Below are 19961 nucleotides of genomic sequence, written 5' to 3'. Positions count from 1 at the left end.
GGCCGCTTGTGAGAGCCTTCAAACGGAACTCACAAGCGGAGCCCCGAACGCTAGTGTGAAAGTAGCCTAAAGTCATAGAAGAGAAGCTGTGGAGAAAAATGCCACATACTCATCCCATGAAATATAATTTTACGACACAACATTACATTTCAGGTCAGTAAAGATCTCATTAGTTTTATGCACAGAATTAAATTCCTCTAGTACTGTGCTATGTGATGCTTGACTTTGGCAGATTTAGGCTAGATATGCCTATTGTACTCATTTACCAGATGTCTTTATTTTTTGCCAACCAATTGAGTCTCTTTGCTTTAACTCATTACTCAACTATTAGAACTACGCAACAAATAAGAAATGCTGTTTGCACAGGGTGGAGTTCAGCTCTGGAAGTGCAGTATATACAAAGGCTGACTGCTGCAGACCTTATGGTGACGGCTACACCTGGCGATTTACCATGGCTTCAGACTTAGTGACCAGCTTCCTTCTGTGCACCGTTGTTATGTTGATTGTGAAGATCTTAATGGGCTTTTCAAAAAGGAAGATTTATAATTTTCCTCCAGGACCGACCCCGTTCCCCATTATTGGTAACCTGCATTTACTGGATGTAGATAGGCAAGACTTATCTTTTATGGAGGTAAGGTAATATTTATTTAATTTATTTTGATGACCAATGTCTCAGTTTGTCCAGAGTTTCTGATCTTGGAAATATTTTTCTGTACAGTCTTCTTGTCCATGCATATGGTATTATACATGGTCATATCAAGTCCATATGGATAACATTTAAGGGAATAACACATTACTTTCCTGCAGGTAGCCAAAAAAACCTAAAAACTTTAAGGGTTAAATGTAATTTTCTTTGTTGAGGACGTTTGCTATTTTACAGCCTTGTAAGCAATCTTCTAGGTTTATATGTGTTATCGATTAAGTATTATGGGGGTTTTTTTCCCCCCATTTCTATTATTACATCATTTTGTCCTTTCTATGGTCAGTTCTAGCATGATTAGACAGGCCCACATGAGGAACAGAAGGTCCCCCAGTCATAGCAATAGGGCTCAGCTAAAACAAGACCCGTATGGTCCTGCAGGAGATTACCCCACCTTAGATCTTGTAGCTGATGATATCCCACCGGAGAATTTCCCTGAAAGGTCTATGGCCAATCCGGCCCTGCTAGTGCAGATCTTTTCCTTCTACCTTATGTCTGTGGAGGCTCCAATCTTGGTTTTGGCTCATAATCACTGATGGAAATCATTGACCAAAACACTGACGTGTGAATGAGGTTTAATGCTGTGCGCTCCTGCGAAACGAGCAATGTCCATAATCACATTCACACACAGGGCTTGTTCACACGACCGTGTGAAGCCCGTGCCCGTGCTGTGGACCGCAAATTGCCGTGTGGCAGCCGCATAGGGATCGCGGCCCCATTCACTTGAATGGGTCCGCGATCCCTCCGTTCCGCAAAAAGATAGAGCAAGCTCTATCTTTTTGCGGTGCGGAAGCACTGAACGGAACCTCAGAAAGCACTCTGTAGTGCTTCCGTAGTGTTCCATTCTGCAGACCCATTGAACTGAATGGGTCCTCATCTGTGATGTGGAATGGCCACGGAACGGGACCAGTGTATTGCGGATCCGCAATACGGGCACAGGCTTCACACGGTCGTGTGAACGAGCCCACAGAATGTGATTCCCGCACAGGACACATCTGAAAGAACCCTTAATTAATCTGGTGTATCTTACTCCAACTTACTTCAGATTAAGACCATCATATGAAATGCTGATCTTACTTAAAGGGGAAGATTTACTATATCAAAATGTGCCAGATTTGTGTTTTAGACTCTGTTTATGCCTCACTTGACAAGCAGTATAGCACGATGGAAAATGTGTGTCTTAATGCAAATAGTATAAGTATGGCTTAAAGGGGTATTCCAAGATTTTGTTATTTTGATGGGCTATCCTCAGGATAGGCGATCAATAGCTGATTGGCTGAGTTCTGACATCCCACACCCCTGCCAATCACCTGTTTCAGTGTATCTTTAAGATACAACAATGTGCTGTCACGGCCATGGTCATGACTCCTGATCCGCATGCGGTTGCCTGCGGTTTTGGTTTGGTGGTTCAACCACAGGTGAGGGCCGCTAGTGTGCTGCCTCACTTGTGGTTGCCGCGGGCAACAAGTGTTGTATTGTCGCAGTATAGCAGCCTGAGCTGGTGCTAGGCAGCTTGCTGCAATGGCATGCGGTTACACCTAGCAACCTCTCTGTTAGGTGTGTATTTATGTTATGCACTTTGTATGTCTGGTGTGCACTTGGTCTTATGTTAGGTGTGCACTGTGACACTTCCCTTCACTGTGGCTGCCCGTGGCAACGTTTGGTATGATGTACATGTGGTGGCAGTGTCTCGGCCTTCTGGCTGACTCCCAGGACATGGTTGCCACCCATGTCGTTGCCAGCCGTAACAGCCGCAGTGTGATGTGCATTTGGACACTTCCCCTTTAAGTGGGTTAATTCCCTCTCCTTGCGTGTCTGTGTGGGTGTGGCCACTTTGGGCTATAAAGCCTCTTTGGATATCAGTTGCTGAGGGGTTCTTCAGCCATGCTTTGCTGGAGACACCCTCCTGGTTATTACATCTGCCAGTGGGGGCCACCCTTGTGGTCATAAACATATTGTGTCCCTTAGGTTTATGTTGATGTCCACTTGATGTTTTCCTTTGTGATGTTATGCACCTATGAATCTGGGTTCCTGTGTGTTTGTGTGTGTGCTGTGTCCATTGGTGTTTGGGTGTGGACACTTGCTGTATTGCACGGGATCCAGTCTGTGTGTCTGTGGCAGGTAGGTGTGGAAGTGCTTTTCAGCCTCCTGCCATATCCATAGGCTGTTTATGTTCTCTTCCCTTTGCAGCTTGGCTAGTGAGACTCCTGTTCCTCCGTGCCTAGGAAGAACAGGTCGTCTTACCCTGCTTGTTCCAGGGCAATCTTGAGGGCTAGCAGGGACCCCAAGGCATCCGGTGTATGAGCCCTCCCACCTTCAGAGTTGACTCATATTGTTAGGAGTCAGGGTCAGTTTAGGGACACGATAGGAGGTGACCTGCTCCCTAATTCTGTCGTCCTGGCCAAGCAGCGCTTAACATCTTCTGGCATCGCACGGCTGAGGGTTTTCCCCATCCTCAGCCGTGACATGTGCATCCTGATGAAGGCACGTATCATATTTATTATATAACGCTATACAGTGCCAGTATAAAGTTCTCTATGAGATGCTGTACGATTACTTTCTTACTTTTAAAGAGTTCTCCAAGACATTAAAGGGGTTATCCAAACCCTATAATGTCCCCTCTAAAGCCTCTGCCCCTCATGCAGGTTGTACTTACCCGGCTCCCCGACACCCTCGTTGCTCCTGATGGCCGCACAGACGCCATTGCATCTCATCGTTAGGATTACAGAGATACCATATTAGTTTTAGTTTTTCTTGTGTTTCAAAACTGAACAAAATTAAAACTTTTTAAAAAATGTATTTTTTCTTTGCATCGCCATATTCTGAGCACCAGGGCTGTATGTAGAGCTGTATATGAATGGTAAAAGTCGTCACCTTAAATATGGTATGGTGCACGCTCTGCTGTTTAAACAACAGAGACCCAGGGATACTGTCTTCACTGAGTGGTGAAAATTCAGAAATACTGCCCTCCGGTGCTGGTAACAGCTTTCCTCATTGATATTGGGAGAAGCTCTTCCTTGGTAATAATAGGCCAGAGCCTGCTGGAGGCTCCGATGTCTACTACAGGTATATTCCAATGTAGGCCTGCAGGTGGCAGCGAAACATTGGAAAATGCTGAATGTTCTATGCATCAATGCATTACATATCAATGCTAAATAAAAATAGCAATCTGACGATTGCATTTTGTTAAGCCTTTTGGGGGCCTAAAAAAATATTAAAATAAGTTGCTAAAAATATAAAAAATATATAAAAATTCTAATCACCCCCTCTTACCAGAATAAAAATAAACAATACCAAAAAATAACCATCATAAGCATCGCCATATCCCAAAATACCAGAACTATTCAAATATAAATGTATTTATCCCATAACGCCATACCAGGAAAAAAAAAATGGCCAATTTGCCGTTTTTCCGTTGCTTCATCTCCCAAAAAATTGAATAAAGAGGTACCAAAAAGTCATACACACTCTAAAATAATATAAATAAAATTACAAATTGTCCCACCAAAAAATTAACCCCTACACAACTTTGCAGACATAACTATGAAAAAGTTATGGGGCTCAGAATATGGCGATGCAAAGAACAAATTATTTTTTTTTAAAGTTTTTATTTTATTCAGTTTTAAAACACAAGAAAAACTATACAAATATGGTATCTCTGCAATCGTAATGACCCTGAGAATGAAGGTAGCAGTCAGTTTTACCCCATCGCAAACGCTGTAAAAACAAACACATAAAATTGTGGCGGAATTGCAGTTTCTTTGCCATTCGAAAGTAAGACTTGTTCCGCAAAAACAAACAACTATTCGGCTATGTGAATGGAAGGATAAAATGGTTATTCGGCTATGTGAATGGAAGGATAAAATGGTTATGGCTCTGGGAAGGCAGGGAGGAAAATGGCTTAATAAATTAGGCACATCTCACGCCAGCGGACAGGAGACTTATGGGGTTATCCAAACCCTATAATGACCCCCCCAATGCCTGAGCCCCTCTTTTAAGTTATACTTATTCCTCTCCCCAGCACCCGTGTTGCTCCTGATCCCCGCACGGCCACCGCTGCACTTCCCCATTGCTGGAATCAAAACATCCGGCAATGGGTGGAGCAGCCAATAGCAGACCATGATGGGGACGAGCCTCTCTACCGTCACCCACGATGCTATTGGCTGCTACCCCCCCCCCCTCCTCCTGTCGCCAGATGTTTTAGCAGCAGCCGTGCAGGGATCCGGAGCGATGCGGATGTCAAGGAGAGGGGTAAGTATAACATATATGAGGGGCCCGGGCATTGGGGGGTTATTATAGGGGTTAAGATGGGTGTAGGAAACGCCTCTCTTGATAAATCTCTCCAAAAGAGTCTGTTTACAGCCCGTTATCCTGGAAATATGGCTGCATGTCATATAGTCCTCCTTTTAAGGAAAATGTGTTAGTCTGCAGCTTCATGAGTGAGACAACTTATTTTATTCAGATGTGATTAAATACATTTCATTTAAAAAAAAAATATTATTATTTTGTTTTGCAGCTTGCAAAGAAATATGGTCCAGTCTTCACTTTCCATCTTGGGCCTTTAAAAGCAGTGGTTCTGGTTGGGTATGAAGCCAATAAAGATGCTCTGCTCGGGGCCAGCTATGATTTTGGAAATCGTGCTCCAATCCCTATTGCTGACAACTTTCAGAAGAATCATGGTAATTGACCCCATCAAGTCCATCTTACCTGAAATCATTCATTTATGAGATTGAGGGAAAGTCAATGGCGGTAATCTCCAGCCTTAGTGAACAAGGCTGTGGAGGCTTTATGCAATGACTGTGCCCTTTATAGCTGTGCCTCCTGAATGATAAAATATTCACTTAGGGCTGACTATTCTTTCATCTTTCAATAAGAAATGGGTACAAGATGTAGCTGATTTTGCTGCTATGGGGAACACGAGAACCGCAAACAGCGGGTCCACAATATAAGGCAGTGTGCACTCCATATCACAGATGCGGACCCATTCACTTGAATAAGTCTGCAATCTGCAAGATATGGAGCCCACGGAAGCACTACGGAGCACTTCCGTGGGATGTTCTATTTTTTGCAGTGATGACTGAATGTTGCGGATTGCAAGCGGCGGGCACGTGGCTGGTGCCCGTGCATTGCGGACCGCTAGTTGCAGTCCACAGCACCGGCAAGGTGCGCACACAGCCCTCACATTGTTTTCCCAATTATTAATAACTTAAATGAATAGTACAAGTTAAGATAAGAGACAATGTAATTTATTTAAGAGAGATAAATACCTCTTTCTCCACTTATCAGGCTCCTTTCATTCTCTCACTGCCTCCTGAACTGTTCCCTCATTCTAAATGCACTGTCAAGATAGTTACAGTTACCCATAGAAGTCTATAAAGATGGAAGGTGATAAGGGGGTAGCTGCAGAGTGTGAGAGACATACAGTACAGACATATAGGGATGCTACTGTAGTTAGTATTTTTTATCCCACCCCTGACCTTGATTTACAGCTATACTGTTCAGTACTGCAGTATCATGCCCTCCATGCTGCTGCTGGTTCTGAAGGTGAGCTACAGATCTTTTATTCTCACTGTGTGCCTTGTATAGGAGACATTATAGCAACTAGTCTCCTGCTCACTTTGCTTCCTCTCTTCTCCTTAGACTACTGGGGGCAACTGTAACCTCATATCTCAGTGAAACTGAGTTTTATCTACTCAGTGAGTGAATAATTCAGGAGGCAGGGAGTAAGGAGTAAGTGCTCTTTCACACCTGCGTTCTTTTCTTCCGGCATAGAGTTCCGTCGTCGGGGCTCTATGCCGGACGAATCCTGATCAGTTTTATCCTAATGCATTCTGAATGGCGAGAAATCCGTTCAGGATGCATCAGGATGTCTTCAGTTCCGGACCGGAACGTTTTTTGGCCGGAGAAAATACCACAGCATGCTGCGCTTTTTGCTCCGGCCAAAAATCCTGAACACTTGCCGCAAGGACGGATCCGGAATTAATGCCCATTGAAAGGCATTAATCCGGATCCGGCCTTAAGCTAAACGTCGTTTCGGCGCATTGCCGGATCCGACGTTTAGCTTTTTCTGAATGGTTACCATGGCTGCCGGGATGCTAAAGTCCTGGCAGCCATGGTAAAGTGTAGCGGGGAGCGGGGGAGCAGCATACTTACTGTCCGTGCGGCTCCCGGGGCGCTCCAGAGTGACATCAGGGCGCCCCAGGCGCATGGATCACGTGATCACATGGCACGTCATCCATGCGCATGGGGCGCTCTGACGTCATTCTGGAGCGCCCCGGGAGCCGCACGGACTGTAAGTATACCGCTCCCCACTACTACTATGGCAACCAGGACCTTAATAGCTTCCTGGCTGCCATAGTAACACTGAACGCATTTTGAAGACGGATCCGTCTTCAAATGCTTTTAGTTCACTTGCGGTGTTACGGATCTGGCGGGCACTTCCGGCAAATGGAGTACACGACGGATCCGGACAATGCAAGTGTGAAAGAGCCCTAAGAGAGAGACACACATATATCTAACAATATCAATAACATCACTTACAGTATCTATGGACATCACTTATCAAAACAGACCCTTCCATATGGTGTATGGTTTGCAATCCAAGATGGAAGGGTCTGGTGTTTGTTGTTTGTTTCCACTCCTGCCCCTCCTTCCCCCTCCCCCCGTCATACATTCCATGACTCTTTAGCCAATTTTCCTCAATGGCTTGCTAGAAAAAAGTTCTTTTGGAAAGGGGAGCTCTGTACATTTTCTTCAAGGTAAAGGGACCAACCAGGGCTCTCGAAGGGCCACTAAGAACCAGCATAGGTAGCCTTTATGTAATATAAGTCCTTGATATATATACAACAGGACTTTCAAGAAGTATAATAATTGACCTTTAGCTTTTGTGAGTTTTTATATGTTTTTGTAGGGCTTCTGCAGATTCTGACTAGTGTTGAGCGAATTGAAATGTCCAAAGTGGACTTCGATTCGAATTTCAGGGAAAATTGGATTTGCGAAGCCGAATTTCCTTGTGCTTCGTGGTAACAAATCGATTTTCCTTGAAATGGGGTAAAAAAAATCATACTCACCTCATTTGTTTGAGCGCGAAGAGCCCACCGCGTTCATCTTGATTGATGATCCAACGTAAAATCTTATGCACAGTGACGTATGACATCACCACACCGTCAGAAGATGACATCATCACGCTCCACAAGAGATTTCACGCTGGATCTTCAATCAAGATGGCAGCGGCAGGCTCTTCGAGATCAAATGAATGAGGTAAGCATGATTTATTTTTTATTTTTTTATGATAGACTTTAATATTAATGTCAGATGCTGCAATCAGCAATGAAAGCAGCATCTGAGGGGTTCCATGATGGGGAGCTGGGCAATTGAGTTACCCACCCACCACTTACAAAGAAATGCACTTTCTGCCGAAAAAAATTTAGTCACAAAACAATTTTTTTTTTTTATTCGGCAAAGCAGCTGAATTGAATTTTCAAGAATTTTGCTCAACACTAATTCTGACACCTAATTTGGAGCATGCAAATTGATTGGTAGTGGTGAATGTTGCGTAAGGTCTCATAGGGTGTGTCACTGCTGGAAGGGATAATAGAGAAGTAGTATTTAATATTGGTTGTAAGGACTGGTCCCTGCACTAGGAAGTCATTTGTTCTTCTCTTCCAGGAGTTTTCTTCAGTAATGATGAGATATGGAAGGTAACCCGAAGATTTATGCTCTCCATACTAAGAGATCTTGGCATGGGGAAGAAACCCATTGAAGGCAGAATTATTGAGGAGCTACAGTTTCTGAATAAGGAAATTCAGTCTTATAATGGTGAGTGTATGTCAGATACCTTTCTGATGCCAGTTTTACATATGACATGTTTCTGTGGTAGCTTTGAGAAACTTCTTAAAAACTTGTAGGCGCCATGTTCAGCAATGGCGATCAGAAAAACTACTAGTGCTAGAATGATGCATTGCTAGATGCTCACCATACATGATCATAGATACTGGACTGAGTTTTCATTTGATCTTTTTCTAGTCTACGACCCAGACAGTGAGTAATGCTATGTTTTATGTTACATTCCAGGTAAACCTTTTCATAAGAAAGTGTTATATCTGGCTGCCCCTAACATAACTTTTGGAATGTTATTTGGGAGACGATTTGACTATAACAACCCAACGTTTCAGAAGTTCATAACCATCATGGATGATATTGTAGTCAATACTGGTACTCCAGGTGCAAAGGTAAAGTGTATCTTTAAACTATCAATGAAAATAGTGGTCAATAAATATTTTATTTACCCGATAAAGGCACACGACTGTTGTGTGTATCCGTGTCCGTTGTGCCGTTTTCCGTGATTTTCTGCGGACCCATTGACTTTCAATGGGTCCGTTGAAAACTCGGAAAATGCACCGTTTGTCACCCGCCTCCGTGATCCGTGTTTCCTGTCCGTCAAAAAAATATGACCTGTCCTATTTTTTTGACGGACAATGGTTCACGGACCCATTCAAGTCAATGGGTCCATGAAAAAACACGGATGCACAGAAGATTGACATCCGCGTCCGTGATCCGTGGCCGTAGGCTACTTTCATACAGACGGATTCGAAGATCCGTCTGCATAAAAGCTTTTTCTGAGCTGAGGTTTCACTTCGTGAAAACTCAGATCCGACAGTATATTCTAACACAGAGGTGTTCCCATGGTGATGGGGATGCTTCAAGTTAGAATATACTACGAACTGTGTACATGACTGCCCCCTGCTGCCTGTCAGCATCCGATCTCTTACAGGGGGCTGTGATCCGCACAATTAACCCCTCAGGTGCCGCACAGGTCTGTGCTATAGGCAATGCGCCGCACAGTCCTTTCACTTACCAGTAGGAGGAGCGCAGGTAGTATAATGCTTCTAAAATTGCTAAGTAACCATGGAAGCCAGGACTGCAGTAGCGTCCTAGTTTCCATGGTAACCGATCGGAACCCCAGCGATTAAACTGAGACTCCGATCGGAACTCTCCGCTGCCACCAATGATGGGGGGGGGGAATTTTAATTAGGGGAGGAGGTCGCACTGGCCACCAATGAGTTAAATACAAGGGAGGAAGGGGGGCCGCACTGGCCACCAATGAGTTAAATACAGGGGAGGGAGGGGGGTCTGCCCCCTGCTGCCTGGCAGCACCTGATCTCTTACAGGGGGCTATGATACGCACAATTAACCCCTCAGGTGCGGCACTTGAGGGGTTAATTGTGCGGATCACAGCCCCCTGTAAGAGATCGGATGCTGCCAGGCAGCAGGGGGCAGTCATGTACACAGTTCTTAGTATATTCTAACTTGAAGCGTCACTATGGGAACGCCTCTGTGTTAGAATATACTGATCTGAGTTTTGACGATCTAACTCAAATCCGATGGTATATTCTAACATAGAGGTGTTCACATGGTGATGGGGACGCTTCAAGTTAAAATATACCATCGGATTGGAGAAAACTCCGATCCTATGGTATATTAATAGGGACTCCTGACTTTATATTAAAAGTCAATGGGGGACGGATCCGTTTGCAATTGCACCATATTGTGTCAACGTCAAACGGATCCGTCCCCATTGACTTGCATTGTAAGTCAGGACGGATCCGTTTGGCTCTGCGCGGCCAGGCGGACACCAAAACGACTTTTTCCTTCATGTCCGTGGATCCTCCAAAAATCAAGGAAGACCCACGGAAGAAAAAACGGACACGGATCACGGAACTACGGAACCCGTTTTTGCGGACCGCAAAAAAAAAACGGTCGTGTGCATGAGGCGAAAAGCAAAGACATATCAATGGTCATGACATCATGGCAGCATGGGCAAGAACGTGGTAGACAAATTTTATTGTAGAAAAATGTAAGGTGTTTGGCACCTGAGGTGGTTCTTTTCTCTGACAACAGCCCCCCCCCCCCCCCCATTACTTTAAAAAATTGTGCCAACTTAGTAGTATTGCCCTCATTGTGCAACCTTCACAGTACTTATGCCCAGATATGTGACCTCTAATAATATCCACATTGTGCCCCCTTATGGTAGTTATGGCCATATTGTGCTCCCTCATGGTAGTTATGCCCACACTGTGCCCCCTCATAGAATGTATGCCCTCATTATACAACTTTCCCAGTAGTTATGCCCACATTGTGCCTCCCTTAAAATATTTATCTCTTCACTGTGCCCCTTTCACAGTAGTAATGCCCTATCTGTGTCCCCTTCACTGACTGTGGTAATGCCGTTTGTCCCCTTCACAGTAGTTATGTCCTCACTGTGCCCCCATGACAGTGTTGCCCCTTCACAGTAGTGATGTCCTCTGTACCCCTTTCACAGTAGTTATGCCTTCTTTGTGCCCCATTCCCAGTAGTAATGCCCATTGTGCCACTTCACAGTAGTATTGCCCATTGTGCCAGCTTCATAGTAATAATGCCCATTGAGCCCCCTTAATAGTAGTAATGCCCATTGTGCCCATGTCATAGTAATAATGCCCATTGTGCTTCTTTCATAGTAGTAATGCCCATTGTGCCCCCTATATAGTAGTAATGCCCATTGTGCTCCCTTCATAGTAGTAATGTCCTCTGTGCCTCCTTCACAGTAGTAATGCCCATTGTGCCCCCTTCATAGTAGTAATGCCCTCTGTGCCCCCTTTGTAGTAGTAATGCTCTCTGTGTCTCGTTCACAGTAATAATGTCCATTGTGCCCCCTTCATAGTAATAATGCCCTCTGTGCCCCTCTGTAGTAGTAATGCCCTCTGTGTCCCCTTCACAATAATAATGCCCATTGTGCCCCCTTCATAGTAATAATGCCCTCTGTGCCCCTTTGTAGTAGTAATACCCTCTGTGCCCCTTCACAGTAGTAATGCCCAATGTGCCCCCTTAATAGTAGTAATGCCCTCGCCTTGCCCTATTCCTGATGATCAGATCCAGCCCTCCCCTGCAGGCACAGATCGCTCTGCAGCACTGTGTGGGAGGAGCACAGGCAGATTCCCGGGCTCAGGCTCCTCCCACACAGGCCGGAAGCACGATCTGTGCCTGTAGGCTCAATGGTGGAGCAGGGAGAAGTCTCCTTGATTCACCATTTAGAGCGCTGGCCTGAAGGAGAAAAAGAGCGCGGGGAGCTGAGCGGTCAGTGAGTGATAGTGAGTGAGTGACATCTGTAATGATGGAAGCGCTCATTGGTTCTGGCACCCTGAGTGGGAACCTGGGGCTGCATAGACATTAAATGGAATAAAAGTGGGGACAATAGAACAAGAAAAGGACTTAAGTGATCTGGTTACAACCTAGCTAATATATTTATAAAAAGACAGCTAAAGACCTTTCATCCCAATGTAATCTCACCCCTTTATAAATCCCTCGTAAGACCACGTCTTAAATCTAAGATTTAGTTTTGGGTTTCATATAATATAAAATGTATAGGAGAGCTAGAATGGGTTCTGTCAGGAGTTCTCCCAGCCAAATCATTTTGCAGGGCCGCACTGGGAGGTGTGCCACGCTGATCAGCCAAGTCCGGCTATTCGACCTGTCAAGATGATTAGAAGCCGAACCAGTCAGGATTTTACTCTATGTTCAGTCCCAGAGCTAGGTGGGAGACTTAAAGAGGACCTATCACCACTCCTGACATTCCTGTTCTAATAACGACATGCATTCCCCATGTAATAACAATTCTGCAGCATCTATTTTTATATCTGTATGTTGTGCCATTCCTCTGTTATTTCTACTAGAAGTTATGACTGAATTGCTATTAGCCTTCAGTAAGGGTACAGAGGGGCGGTAACCAGTTGGGGGGGTGTACCTGCACAGACTCACTCTATCCAATCAGTGCTGCCATTTTAAGACTGTGCAGGTACACACCCCAACTTGTTACCTCCCCTCTGTACCCTTACCGCAGACAGCTAGCAATTATTCATGACTTCTAGTAGAAATAATAGAGGAATGGGACAACATAGAGCCATAAGAATAGATGCTCCAGAATTGTTAGTACGTGGGGAATGCATGAAGCTATTAAAACAGACAAATCAGGAGTGGTGAAAGGTCCTCTTTAAAGAGGTTGTGAAGCCGGTACATAATGATGACCTATCCTCAGCATAGATCATCAAAATATCTGATCAGTGGGGGTCCAACACCCAGCACCCCCACGCAGCAGCTGGGACAGCACAGCTTCCTCTTCAAGTGCTTGTTTCATTCACGATGGCGACGGATGACTCTGCAAGTGACAAGATGCTCAGTGTAATTGTAAAGAGGAAGGAGCACTTCCTCTGCTGGGAGAAAGACCCCCACCGATCAGAGAATGATGACCTATACCGAGGCTAGGCCATCAGCATGTTCTGACTGCATAACCCATTAAGGCTGCTAATTCTTGGCTTGTTTTTGAATTCATCCTGTGGCTTCTGTTCCTGCTTAGGCCTCTTTCACACTTGCGTTGTCCGGATCCGGCGTGTACTCCATTTGCCGGAATTACACGCCAGATCCGGAGAAACGCAAGTGAACTGAAAGCATTTGAAGACAGATCAGTCTTCAAAATGCATTCTGTGTTACTATGGCAGCAAGGACGCTATTAAAGTCCTGGTTGCCATAGTAGTAGTGGGGAGCGGGGGAGCAGTATATTTACACTACGTGCAGAATTATTAGGCAAATGAGTATTTTGACCACATCATCCTCTTTATGCATGTTGTCTTACTCCAAGCTGTATAGGCTCGAAAGCCTACTACCAATTAAGCATATTAGGTGATGTGCATCTCTGTAATGAGAAGGGGTGTGGTCTAATGACATCAACACCCTATATCAGGTGTGCATAATTATTAGGCAACTTCCTTTCCTTTGGCAAAATGGGTCAAAAGAAGGACTTGACAGGCTCAGAAAAGTCAAAAATAGTGAGATATCTTGCAGAGGGATGCAGCACTCTTAAAATTGCAAAGCTTCTGAAGCGTGATCATCGAACAATCAAGCGTTTCATTCAAAATAGTCAACAGGGTCGCAAGAAGCGTGTGGAAAAACCAAGGCGCAAAATAACTGCCCATGAACTGAGAAAAATCAAGCGTGCAGCTGCCAAGATGCCACTTGCCACCAGTTTGGCCATATTTCAGAGCTGCAACATCACTGGAGTGCCCAAAAGCACAAGGTGTGCAATACTCAGAGACATGGCCAAGGTAAGAAAGGCTGAAAGACGACCACCACTGAACAAGACACACAAGCTGAAACGTCAAGACTGGGCCAAGAAATATCTCAAGACTGATTTTTCTAAGGTTTTATGGACTGATGAAATGAGAGTGAGTCTTGATGGGACAGATGGCTGGATTGGTAAAGGGCAGAGAGCTCCAGTCCGACTCAGACGCCAGCAAGGTGGAGGTGGAGTACTGGTTTGGGCTGGTATTATCAAAGATGAGCTTGTGGGGCCTTTTTGGGTTGAGGATGGAGTCAAGCTCAACTCCCAGTCCTACTGCCAGTTTCTGGAAGACACCTTCTTCAAGCAGTGGTACAGGAAGAAGTCTGCAAGGTAAGAAAAACATGATTTTCATGCAGGACAATGCTCCATCACACGCATCCAAGTACTCCACAACGTGGCTGGCAAGAAAGGGTATAAAAGAAGAAAATCTAATGACATGGCCTCCTTGTTCACCTGATCTGAACCCCATTGAGAACCTGTGGTCCATCATCAAATGTGAGATTTACAAGGAGGGAAAACAGTACACCTCTCTGAACAGTGTCTGGGAGACTGTGGTTGCTGCTGCACGCAATGTTGATGGTGAACAGATCAAAACACTGACAGAATCCATGGATGGCTGGCTTTTGAGTGTCCTTGCAAAGAAAGGTGGCTATATTGGTCACTGATTTGTTTTTGTTTTGTTTTTGAATGTCAGAAATGTATATTTGTGAATGTTGAGATGTTATATTGGTTTCACTGGTAAAAATAAATAATTGAAATGGGTATATATTTGTTTTTTGTTAAGTTGCCTAATAATTATGTACAGTAATAGTCACCTGTACACACAGATATCCCCCTAAAATAGCTAAAACTAAAAACAAACTAAAAACTACTTCCAAAAATATTCAGCTTTGATATTAATGAGTTTTTTGGGTTCATTGAGAACATGGTTGTTGTTCAATAATAAAATTAGTCCTCAAAAATACAACTTGCCTAATAATTCTGCACTCCCTGTACCGCACGGACGGTAAGTATACTGCTCCCCCGCTCCCCATTACACTTTACCATGGCAAACAGGACTTTAGCGACGTTTAGCTTAAGGCCGGATCCGGATCAATGCCTTTCAATGGGCATTCATTCCGGATCCGGCCTTGCGGCAAGTCTTCAGTTTTTTGGGCCGGATCAAAAAGCGCAGCATGCTACGGTATTTTCTCCGGCCAAAAAACGTTCCGTTCCGGAACTGAAGACATCCTGATGCATCCTGAACGGATTTCTCTCCATTCAGAATGCATTAGGATAATCCTGATCAGGATTCTTCCGGCATAGAGCCCCAACGACGGAACTCTATGCCGGAAGAAAAGAACGCAAGTGTGAAAGAGCCCTATATTGACTCTTCTGGTAACTGACCTTGGCCTGCCTCTGGATTAACCTCTCTTTACTGCATTTGCTGTGTCTTTCTCTTCTGGTTTTGACCCTGCTTGCTGACTTGCCTTTGTAGCGCCCTGCTCATTCTGGAAGGTCTGCCACTGGTGTGCCCGCACCAGTTTTCTGTTTACCTACTCCACAGATGTAACCTGGGTCCCCAGCAGCAAAGTTAATCCGGCCTCATGGTGGCCTCTGGTGAGAACCTAGGGGTAGCCTTATCTCCCTACCACCTGGAGTAGTTTTGGAAGGCTGGTAGCAATTTTGAGGTTCACTGGCAACCAGATTATTAAGAGGTGTGGAAGGTGTCTCTTCAGCTTGGAAAAGAGATGCCTTAGAGGTGATCTGATTTACATGTATGTATGGTACATGTATAGTCAATACAAAGAACTATCATGGGATTTAATCATTCCAAGGACTTTACAAAGAACCAAGGGACATTCTTTGCGCATGGAAGAAAAAACTATTTTAATACAGGAAAGGATTCTTTACAGTTAGTGTAGTCAAACTATGGAATACACTTCCCAAATAATTTATAATAGCAGATACTATGTCAGCATTTAAAAAGGGCTAGTTGCTTATCTAATAATAATTGGCATTGAGTGTCATAATGTGTCATAATAATCTAGTAGTTAATTGATCAAGAAAAGTTGAACTTGATGGGCCTGTGACTTTTCTCAACCTATGTAACACAGGTGTCTATCTGAGCTTAATATACTTGTGTATTTGTTGTGTATTGAGAATCTTCAAATGATGTACACTGCAATTGAGGGTTTGCTGTGGGGATTTTGATATCTTCATTACTTATTGCTGATCATGTTCACTGTCAATGCATTGCAATAGGTGAAATTTCCTTCAGATTTTTCGGCAAAATCAGCTTACTTTGGAATTTGGCACAGATTTGTTGTAGATTAGCTATGGAGGTTGGAGTAGTATCTGACTTGCCTTATACTATACAATTTATTTATGTCAGCATTAATAAAAGGGCATATTTACATCTGTGTGGGGAGCTCCTTTCAGGGCCTCTGCAGATTTTGTCAAAAATAGTAGAGAGAAAACATCCTTGAAGGTTATAATTAATCTAACAATTGATGTGTAATTGTTGTGAAAAAGGTTGAACCTGATTGACCTATGTATTTTTTCAACCTGTGTAAGGGCAAACAGTGGGTCCGCAATATGCAGGTACCAGTCGTGTGCACCCCGCATCATGGATGCGGACCCATTCACTTAAATGGGTACTCAATCCGGAAGGTTGGTGCGGAGAGGAGGCACGGCACTACGGAGTGCTTCCGTGAGGTTTCTCTCCTTGCCTCCGCACAGCAAAAAATAGAACATGATCTATTTTTTTTGCGGTGCGGACAGATCACAAACCCATTCAAGTTGAATGGGTTTGGATCCGTCGCCAGCAGCCGCACGGATGGTGCCCGTGCATTGGGGATGACAAATAGCAGCCCCTAATGCACGGAACGGCCGTGTGAATGAGCCCTAACCATGTAGCATAGGATTGGTAAGAGAATTGGATGAACAAATACTCATATTTATATATTGATACATATATTGTATGTTTTCCCCTTTTAGTACTACAGTGTCTTCCCAATACTGAGATGTTTCTTGAAACAACCCGGTCTTGTCATGGACAGGATTAGTCAACTAAATGAAATTTTAAGAGTTCTTTTCAAGGAAGCGAAAGAAGCTAAATATGAAGACTCGTTTAGGACGTACGCAGAAGCTTTCCTGCAGAAACATGAAATGGTAAAGAAGTTTAATTAGCTGCGTAATGATAACAGGACATTTTAATAGAAAAAAAATGATTTATTGTGTTAAACACTAAATGGCACATGCTCATATGATAACATTACCCATGTACTGCCCACATCTTGTCATTTTTGACAGATTAAAGCTACTTTTACACTAGCGGCAGCCTCCTTCGGCAGTTTTATTCCGGCCGCATGGGGCCGGAATAATAGTATGGGGCCGGAGTGGACTTCCGGCGGCACGGTGCACTAGCGGCAGCACGGATCTGGTAGGCTGTTCCCCTGCCGGATCAGCCTGCCGGAGAAGGCTGCCGCTAGTGTAAAAGTGGTCTTATATATTTTACTCATTTACATAGCGCTGACATATTCCACAGGGCTTTACAGACATTCAAAACTTAGTTTATTGTGTCCGCAGCATCACAGCCACTGACAAGCAGCTTCAATGTTTCACTATGAGAAAATAGCTGGAAAGAACGTTATGACCATTGTCTCTTTGGGTTTTGTTTTTATGGCATTCACCATGCAGTATAAATATTATAATGTTATTCTCTGGGTCACTACAATTACGGGAATAAAAGCAAAAACAAACACAATGCAACAGCACTCTGTAAACACAAATAATAAAGTAAATACAAGAGTGCCATACTCACTGTAGAAAATGTACTAATGCTAATGCTTGTACTATTAAAAATCAGCTTATAGGACAGACAGGTTAGTTAGGAGTGCATGACCAATGGAATCAGCCACACCGCCAATGCAGACTGCAAAGTGAAAAATAGGGGTTAGTCAGCACATCCCAGTGCGCAGTCGCCATGGCTGGAAGAACAAAAGCAAAAAACAAAATATACTGGTACTAATGCTACGTTATAAATGTGAGATTCTTGGCAAATACATATTGTGCAAAATTACAGTATTTGTGCCTGTCCGCTAACAACACTAACTACCCTCTCTGTCCCAGAGGATGATTTTAATTAGTACAAGTATAAAGCTGTAGCCTGCACTTCCTGCATTTATTGGAGGCCATTTGGCACCAGGAGAGTTAAACTATAGAGTGGGCTCTGCATGCATGTGGAACCTGCATTCCCTGAATTTAATGACGGCCGGTATGGCACCACTGGAAGCAGTATTTAGTGTAGGTTCCAGTCCTAAAGAGATTGCCTTGCTGTTGGCGGACAGGCACAAATGATTTTGTACAAAATGTCAATTTGTCAAGAATCTCACATTTATAATATAGCATTACCTTATACATTTTCTATAGTGAGTATGGCACTATTGTATTTACTTTATTATTTGTGTTTGCAGAGTGCTGTTGCATTGTGTTTGTTTTTTGCTTTTGTGCTTTCGGCCATGAAGACATGCACATGCGCATTTTTTTCTTTAGAAATACGGGAATACCAAGTTTATATAGTTTTTATGTTTAACTAGTTTAACCACCTCCGGACCGCCTAACGCAGATGTGCGGTCCGGAGGTGGCAGCCCTGCGCTCAACGACGCATATACGCGTCATCTCGCGAGGGCCGGGATTTCCTGTGAACGCGCGCACACAGGCGCGCGCGCTCACAGGAACGGAAGGTAAGCGAGTGGATCTCCAGCCTGCCAGCGGCGATCGCTCGCTGGCAGGCTGGAGATCCGAATTTTTTAACCCCTAACAGGTATATTAGACGCTGTTTTCATAACAGCGTCTAATATACCTCCTACCTGGTCCTCTGGTGGTCCCTTTTGTTAGGATCGACCACCAGAGGACTCAGGTAGGTCAGTACAGTCGCACCAAACACCACACTACACTACACTACACTACACCCCCCCCCGTCACTTATTAACCCCTTATAAACCCCTGATCACCCATGATCACCCCATATAAACTCCCTGATCACCCCCCTTTCATTGATCACCGCCCTGTCATTGATCACCGCCCTGTCAGGCTCCGTTCAGACGTCCATATGATTTTTACGGATACATGGATCGGATCCGCAAAAAGCATACGGACGTCTGAATGGAGCCTTACAGGGGGGTGATCAATGACAGGCGGGTGATCACCCATATACACTCCCTGATCACCCCCTGTCATTGATCACCCCAGTCATTGATCACCCCCCTGTAAGGCACCATTCAGACGTCCGCATGATTTTTACGGATCCATGGATACATGGATCGGATCCGCAAAACACTTGCGGACGTCTGAATGGAGCCTTACAGGGGGTGATCAATGACAGGCGGGTGATCACCCATATACACTCCCTGATCACCCCCCTGTCATTGATAACCCCCCTGTAAGGCTCCATTCAGACGTCCGCATGCGTTTTGTGGATCCGATCCATGTATCCATGGATCCGTAAAAAATCATGCGGATGTCTGAATGGAGCCTTACAGGGGGGGTGATCAGTGACAGGGGGGTGATCACCCTGATTACCCTGATCACCCCCTGTCATTGATAACCCCCCTGTAAGGCTCCATTCAGACGTCCGCATGCGTTTTGTGGATCCGATCCATGTATCCATGGATCCGTAAAAAATCATGCGGATGTCTGAATGGAGCCTTACAGGGGGGGTGATCATTGACAGGGGGGTGATCACCCTGATCACCCCCTGTCATTGATAACCCCCCTGTAAGGCTCCATTCAGACGTCCGCATGTGTTTTGCGGATCCGATCCATGGATCCGTAAAAATTATACGGACATCTGAATGGAGCCTTACAGGGGGGTGATCAATGACAGGGGGGTGATCAGGGAGTCTATATGGGTGATCACCCCCCTGTCATTGATCACCCCCCTGTCATTGATCACCCCCCCTGTCATTGATCACCCCCCCCCCCTGGTAAGGCTCCATTCAGACATTTTTTTTGGCACAAGTTAGCGGAAATTTTTTGTTTGTTTTTGTTTTTTCTTACAAAGTCTCATATTCTACTAACTTGTGTCAAAAAATAAAATCTCACATGGACGCACCATACCCCTCACGG

The 19961-nt window shown here is 44.5% G+C and overlaps 1 protein-coding gene across 1 annotated transcript in view; it reads left to right on the top strand.

Moving 5' to 3' along the window:
- Nucleotides 1-359: 359 nt before the first annotated feature.
- LOC122944473 (cytochrome P450 2W1-like) overlaps nucleotides 360-19961 on the top strand; it is a 36736-nt gene continuing 17134 nt past the window's right edge. Inside the window, exons 1-5 of the mRNA XM_044302784.1 lie at nucleotides 360-631; nucleotides 5217-5379; nucleotides 8369-8518; nucleotides 8774-8931; nucleotides 16830-17003. Coding sequence (XP_044158719.1) covers nucleotides 452-631; nucleotides 5217-5379; nucleotides 8369-8518; nucleotides 8774-8931; nucleotides 16830-17003 — 825 coding nt within the window. The 5' untranslated portion in view covers nucleotides 360-451. The remainder of the gene's footprint in view (nucleotides 632-5216; nucleotides 5380-8368; nucleotides 8519-8773; nucleotides 8932-16829; nucleotides 17004-19961) is intronic.

Source organism: Bufo gargarizans, chromosome 8 (genome assembly GCF_014858855.1).
Source record: "Bufo gargarizans isolate SCDJY-AF-19 chromosome 8, ASM1485885v1, whole genome shotgun sequence".
In the NCBI taxonomy this organism is placed as follows: domain Eukaryota; kingdom Metazoa; phylum Chordata; class Amphibia; order Anura; family Bufonidae; genus Bufo; species Bufo gargarizans.
The sequence above is the reverse complement of the archived record's forward strand: the minus strand, read 5'-3'. Positions and strand labels throughout refer to the sequence as shown.